The sequence below is a fragment of the Microtus ochrogaster genome, chromosome 4 (genome assembly GCF_000317375.1).
Source record: "Microtus ochrogaster isolate Prairie Vole_2 chromosome 4, MicOch1.0, whole genome shotgun sequence".
Taxonomy (NCBI): domain Eukaryota; kingdom Metazoa; phylum Chordata; class Mammalia; order Rodentia; family Cricetidae; genus Microtus; species Microtus ochrogaster.
Genome location: NC_022011.1, coordinates 80,549,447 through 80,556,931, shown reverse-complemented (window position 1 = coordinate 80,556,931; position 7,485 = coordinate 80,549,447). Strand labels below are relative to the sequence as shown.

Below are 7,485 nucleotides of genomic sequence, written 5' to 3'. Positions count from 1 at the left end.
CCACAGAGAAACCCTGTCTCGAAAAACCAAAAAATAAAAATAAAAAAATAAAAAAAAATATGTAAGTCAGTACTATAAAATCTTGGTCACTCATTACTCGATATAAAAGTATATTTTTTTCAAGAAAGGGCTTTTCTATAGGGCACAGTTGATGGTATTTAAGAGGGTGCTGTTAGTGGCTAGCTGTTACAGTTACACTTTGTAAGTGCTGATGCTATCACAGGTGATACTATGTAGAAAGATGGAGAAAGAAGAGCACACTGCTGCCCAGTTGTCCAGTGTGCAAAATTAACAACAGAGTGACTGAAACAGACAGTTGGGAGTAGAGTCAGGAATGGTCATTAATGCACAATGCACACAGAACTTCTTGTATTCTTTTAATGTGCCTAAATAGCTGTTTTTCCTCCCTGCCTTTTTAAGGTTCAAAGATCATCCAACGTTAAATGAAAGATATTTATTGCTTCATCTTCTTGGAAGAGGTGGTTTCAGTGAGGTGTATAAGGTAATGGTCACTGTTCTTTATGCTAATGGAGGGGGTGAGATTAAAAAACACATGGCTTTTGTATACTGGTTTTAGACTGACTTTTATCCTCGGTCTCATTACAACAAAAGGGCTTATGGTGGGGCTTGTTGTCTTCTCTCCTGGTCTAAGATCTGTTCTCACCTGTGTGGTCCTCTCTTATCCTCTCAGCCATTCGAACCCTAAATGAGCCTGAGCCTCTGCAGGGTGCTGGTACTTACTAGCACTGTCTCAGTGTTCCTCCGCTGTGATCTCACAGGTCTATAATTCTGTCATCAAGTCACTTTACTCTTGTTCTCATTGCCCCTCTCTTACTGTGACAAATACTATGACTAGGACAAGTTGGGGAGGGAACAGTTACTTCATCTTATAGGTTACAGTCATACACTGAGGGAAGCCAAACATGAACTCAAGACCAGAGCTGGAAGCAAGAGCCACGGAGGGTGCTGCTCACAGGCTTGGTTACTCCGGCTTGTGCTTGCCCTTTTGTACACGTCCAGGACCACACACTCCGGAGCAGCACTGCCCATGGTCAGTTTAATCAAGTCAATCTCCCAGTGCAGAGTCCTTCAGATAACTTTGGGCTGTATGGAATTAACAACTGAAGCTAACTAGGAAGTGCTTTCCTCTGCTTAAGCTAGTAAGGTAGGGATTCCTGGAGACCTTTTAACAAACATGGAAGTTACTAAGTGCTTTTTAAAGAGGCATTTTTGCATATAAGTCACAATGAAGCTTAGACTGTTAAGCTTTGTTTCAACAGCATTTAGAGTGTGAAACATTTAGGGCTGGAGAGAATGCTCTACAGTAAGGGCACACACTGCTCTCCCAAAGGACCCGAGTTCAGTTTCAGGCACCTTTGTTAGAAGGCGCACATCTGCCTGTAACTCCAACTCAGGGTGGTCTAATGTCTCTGGAATTATTAAGAACCTATTAGGGCTGGAGAGGTGGCTCAGCGGTTAAGAGCACTGACTGCTCTTCTCTGGAAGAGAGTTCAATTCCCAGCAACCACATGGTGGCTCACAACCACCTATAATGAGATCTGGTGCCCTCTTCTGGCTTACAGGCAGGATACTGACTGACTGACTGACTGACTGACTGACTGACTGACTGACTGACTGACTGACTGACTGAATAAATAAATAAATAATAAATAAATAAATCTTTTTTTGTTTTTTTTTTTTAAAGAACCTATTAATTGGGGCTGTAGAAATAGGTCAGTAGTCAGGAGCACTGAGGGGTCTTCCAGAGGACTTGTCTCATATTCCCAACATCCACATGGGCAGTTCACATCTGTAACTCTTATTTCAGAGGACTCAGTGCCATCTTCTGACCTCTTCAGGCACTACATGCAGAGCTGCGCAGATAACATAACACCCATACAATAAAATAAAAATAACTTTAAAGTTGAAAAGAATTTATTAGTTTAGTTGCTAAGAAAGACAGATAAAAATACTTTCTTCCCTACAACACACAGGAAAGTGTTATAGGTGTTTATGTTGCTGGTTGCTCTCTATAAGCTTTCCCATGTAATGGAGCAAGCCTGCATTTAAAAGAAAACTGGCTTCATTGTTTTATCATGATTCAAAATATTCACATTTAAAGAACTTGAATGTGAAAATTGACATTATTTTTGCTTTTTTGCTTCATTACCATGGCATTTCTGTCTTATTTAAATATATCACTGAACTGTATATCATCTTAGGTGATCGGTAGTTGTTGCAAAAATATTACCAAAACTAAATTCTGTTGAGTTGTTTGATTGATGTTGGCAGAGGTTTCTTTCCTGCCCGGTCCCAAAAAAAAACACATAGAGGCTTAAATCATAAATTGGTAGGCCTATTAGCTCAGGCTTCTGACTAACTCTTACATCCTACATAATTCTTGTCTGTGTCAGTCATGTGGCTTGGTGCCTCTTATAAGCCAGGCATTCTCATCTTGCTTCCTCTGTGTCTGGGTGACAACTGACAACTGAGCCTTTCCTCTTCTTAGAACTCTTCTGTCCTTGTCCTGCCTGCACTTCCTGCCTGGCTACTGGCCAATCTACATTTTATTAAAGCAATACAGCTGACAAATCTTTACAGCAGATTGATGTGCGGTGTGGTTGTGTTCTACCTTGAATTGTAGGCTTTTGACTTGTATGAGCAAAGATACGCTGCTGTGAAAATCCACCAGCTTAATAAAAGCTGGAGAGATGAAAAAAAAGAAAACTACCACAAACATGCCTGCAGAGAGTATCGAATACACAAGGAATTGGATCACCCCAGAATAGTTAAACTCTATGATTACTTCTCCTTGGATACAGATACGTAAGTAAACAAAGATTCAACTTGTTAGAATACTGGTTTTGTTTCCGACCCTGCAGTGCAGATATTCTCATCTCTCTGTTAGGGTTCTCAGTTATTGGATAATGATTCTTCACTTTCCCAGTGTGGATTTTGTATGGGGCTAGATTTCTGCTGATTGTTCCCTTTCTGGTGTAGGTTTTGTACTGTGCTGGAGTACTGTGAAGGCAATGACTTGGACTTCTACCTGAAGCAGCACAAATTGATGTCTGAGAAAGAAGCTCGGTCTATTGTGATGCAGATAGTGAATGCCCTACGATATCTCAATGAGATCAAGCCTCCTATTATACATTATGACCTTAAGCCAGGTATTTCAGGAAACCTGTCTTACAGGGTTAGGTTTTGGTTTTGTTTTTCCAGGGGTGGAGTTGGGGGTTATGTCTGCTTTTTTGCTTGCATTTTGTAACAGGGTTTTTCTATGTATCCTGAGCTGGACTAACTCATAGAGATCCACCTTCTGATGCTTCCTAAGTGCTGGGATTGAAGGTGTGCACCAACATAATGAGACCCCGGATACATGTTTATTTACCAAACACTGCTCTTAATTGTAAAAATTATCCTTTTGTTCATATAGATGGGTGTGTATGTGTGTGTGCTACTAAAAATATTCTATTTTGGTTTTTAGGAAATATCCTTCTGGTAGATGGAACGGCATGTGGAGAAATCAAAATCACTGATTTTGGTCTGTCTAAGATTATGGATGATGATAGCTATGGTGTGGACGGAATGGATCTGACTTCCCAGGGGGCAGGCACTTACTGGTAAATGATTTAGTAAATACATCAAGACTACTTAATTAGTTCAGTGCTTTATGAAAATTTAGTTTTATTTTCAAATATTCTTTGAGGTTACTGTGCTAAAGGCATTGATTCTGAGCCTCTGAATTGAGGAGAGTCCTATGCTAGTGTTTTCTTCTCTGCATTCTAAACTGCAGAGGCCGAAAGGTGCAAAAAGAATGGTTCAGCATACATATAACTTTAGTAGATAGCAGCCAGAAACTTCTAGGGTGAGTCAGAATTCATGAGTTTTTTTTTCTATGATGTTGAGTGATATTATGATCTGAATAAGTATTTTTACGGATGTAGTGTCCCAGCTTGCATTGGTCAGAGCTGTGAACCTTGGGCCTTCTCTATAGAAGTTTTGTGATTTTTAGTTGTTTTGTTTTGTTTTGTTTTAGTAGATAACAGGGTTTATTAATTGTAGACTGTAGACTTTAGTCATTAGATTTGTCTCTCAAAATCTCTTTCTGTAGATACAAATCTAGCTGGAACCAATTCCTGACTGTAGAAGTCATCCTGAATGTTATCAGTACATAGCTGACTTAGGTACCGTTACTGTTTCCTCTGTGAAACACTGGTGCCAAAAGCAAAGTTGGGAGGAAATGGTTTATTTGGCTTACACTTCCTCGTCTTTGTCCATCATTGAAGACAGGACAGGGACTCCCTCTCTGATGACTCGAGTTTTTGCCGAGTTATGTGCCACTAGCCAGGACTCTGGGTGCTTCTCACATTTACTGCCAAGGTCACCAAAATAGAAAATACAGAGTATGCTAATTCTCAGAATAAATGAGAGTAGAAAGAAGTTAGTTGGATTTTACTGGAAAGAGAGCTGCATAAAAGCTGCACAGTGGCTGTTGAGGACCTTCACAGTTTGCTGGGCCCATACTGCCCATTTCCCTGCATTACTCAGATTCATGCTAAGTTTACTTTCCTCAAGGGGAATTAGTCATGTGTGTGGTCAACTTTATACCATGGAAATCATCATCTGTCTGTGGTACTGCCTAAAAATGTGATACTCATAAAAGTGAAGCTACTGCTTTCCTGTTGAAGAAAACTGTCACTCAAACTTATAATCTCCTGAAAGTTAATAGTTTTTTTTTAATTTATTGGATTTTTTTAAACATACCAATCTAAGTTCCCACTCCCCCCCTTCTCCCATTCCCTCCACACACCCTCCCACCCCACCCCCATCCATTCCTCAGAGAGGGTAAGGCACACTGTGCTTTGTGGAAGGTCCAAGGCCCTCCATGCTATGTCTAGGCTGAGCAAGGTATTCATCCAAAGAGAATAGGATCCTAAAAAGCCAGTACATGCAATAGATATAAATCCTGGTGCCACTGCCAGTGGCCCCTCAGTCTGCCTCAGCAACTTACTGTCAACCACATTCAGAGGGACTAATTTGGTCCTATGCTTGTTCCTTCCCAATCTGGTTGGAGTTGGTGAACTCCCATTAGCTCAGGTAAACTGTTTCACTGGGTGTACTCATCATGATGTTGACCTCTTTGCTCATATTCTCATTTCTTCCACTCTTCCTCTGGACTTCGGGAGCTCAGTCCAGTACTCGGATGCATGTCTCTGCCTCTGTTTCCATCAGTTGCTGGATGAAAGTTCTATGGTGGTATTTAAGATATTCATCAGTCTGAGTACAGGACAAGTCAAGATTGGGCCCCTCTCCTCTATTGCTTAGGATCTTAGCTGAGATGATCGTTGTGGATTCCTGAGAATTTCTCTAGAGCCAGGTTTCTGCTAACCCTATAATGGTTCCCTCAATCAAGATTGTCTCTCTTTTTTTTTGCTCTCATCTCTGTCCTTCCTTCTTCTTGACTATCCCATTTCCTCAAGTTCTCCTCACCCCTCCCCTTCTCCCTTCTTCTTCCCCTTCTACCGTCCCTTCTCTTTCCACCCACATGCTTCCAATTTTATCAGGCAATCTTGCTTTTTTCAATTTCCAGGTGGATCTATATATGTTTTTCTTTGGGTTCACCTTATTATTTAGCTTCTCTAGGATCATGAAGTATAGGCTCAATGTCCTTTGTTTATAGCTAGTATCCACTTATGAGTGAGTACATACCATATTTATCTTTTTGGGTCTGGATTACCTCAAGCAGCGTAGTGTTTTCTAATTCCATCCATTTGCATGCAAAATTCAAGATGTCATTGATTTTTTTCTTTTTTTTTAACCACTGAGTAGTACCACATTTTCTTTATCCTTATTCGTTGGTTGAGGGGCATCTAGGTTGTTTCCAATTTCTGGCTATTACAAATAATGCTGCTATGAACATAATTGAACACATGCTTTTTTAGTATGATTGAGCATTTTTTGGGTATATGCCCAAGAGTGGTATTGCTGCATCCTGAGGTAGATTGACTCCCAATTTTCTGAGAAACTGCCATACTGGTTTCCAAAGTGGTTGTACAAATTTGTACTCCCACCAGCAATGGAGGAATGTTCCCCTTACTCCACATCCTCTCCAGCATAAGCTATATCATTGGTATTTTTGATCTTAGCCATTCTGACAGGTGTAAGATGGTATCTCAGAGTTGTTTTGATTTGCATTTCCTTGATGGCTAAGAATATTGAGCATTTCCTTAAGTATCTTTTGGCCATTTGAGATTCTTCTGTTGAGAATTCTCTGTTTAGTTCAGTACTCCATTTTTTTAATTGGGTTATTTAGAATTTTAATGTTCATTATATATTTTGGAGATCAGTCCTTTTTCTGATGTGGGATTGGCAAAGAGCTTTTCCCATTCAGTAGGCTGCCTTTTTGTCTTAGTGACCGTGTTCTTTGCTTTTCAGATAGATATTTCTCAGTTCAGGAGTCCCATTTATTTATTGTTGCTCTCAGTGTCTGTGCTACTACAGTTATATTTAGGAAGTGGTCTCCTCTTCACATGCATTGAAGACTTATTTCCCACTTTCTCTTATCTCAGGTTCAGTGTGGTTTATGTTGAAGTCTTTAATCCATTTGGACTTGAGTTTTGTACATGGCGATAGATATGAATCTATTTTCATTCTTCTATATGTGACATCCAGTTATGCCAGCACCATTTGTTAAAGATACTTTCTTTTTTCCATTGTATAATTTTAGCTTCTTTGTAAAAAAAAAAAAAAGTGTTCATATGAATGTGGGTTAATATCCGGGTCTTCGATTTGATTCCATTGGTCAGTCTCTCTGTTTTTGTTTTTGTTTTTTGAGACAGGGTTTCTCTGTAGCTTTGGAACCTGTCCTGGAACTAGCTCTTGTAGACCAGGCTGGCCTCGAACTCACAGAAATCTGCCTGTCTCTGCCTCCCGAGTGCTGGGATTAAAGGTGTGCGCCACCACCGCCCGGCTCAGTCTCTCTGTTTTTATGCCTATACCAAGCTGTTTTCATTACTGTAGCTCTGTAATAGAGCTTGATGTCAGGGATGGTGATGCCTCTGGAAGTTCCTTTATTGTACAGGATTGTTTTGGCTATCCTGAGTTTTTTGTTTTTCTATATGAAGTTATTATTCTTTCAAGATCTGTAAAGAATTGTGTCGGGATTTTGATGGGGATTGCATCGAATCTATAGATTGTTTTTGGTAGGATTGACATTTTTACTGTGATGACCCTACCTATCCAAGAGCATGGGAGATCTTTCCATTTTCTGGTATCTTCTTCGATTTCTTTCTTCAAAGACTTAAAGTTCTTGTCAAATAGGTCTTTCATTTCTTTGGTTAGTGTTACACCAAGATATTTTAATTTATTTGTGGCTATTGTGGAAGGTGATGTTTCTCTGATTTCCCTATCAGCTTCTTTATCACTTTTGTATAGGAGGACTACTGATTTTTTTTTTTAAATTGATATTGTATCCTGCCATAT

At 39.8% G+C, this 7,485-nt stretch overlaps 1 protein-coding gene across 3 annotated transcripts in view; it reads left to right on the top strand.

Moving 5' to 3' along the window:
- Tlk1 (tousled like kinase 1) overlaps positions 1-7,485 on the top strand; it is a 107,588-nt gene that overhangs the window by 94,020 nt on the left and 6,083 nt on the right. For all 3 annotated transcript variants that reach the window (XM_005346544.2, XM_026778561.1, XM_026778559.1), the window contains exons 14-17: positions 421-502; positions 2,645-2,826; positions 3,001-3,170; positions 3,488-3,623. In XM_005346544.2, the coding sequence (XP_005346601.1) occupies positions 421-502; positions 2,645-2,826; positions 3,001-3,170; positions 3,488-3,623 (570 nt within the window). The remainder of the gene's footprint in view (positions 1-420; positions 503-2,644; positions 2,827-3,000; positions 3,171-3,487; positions 3,624-7,485) is intronic.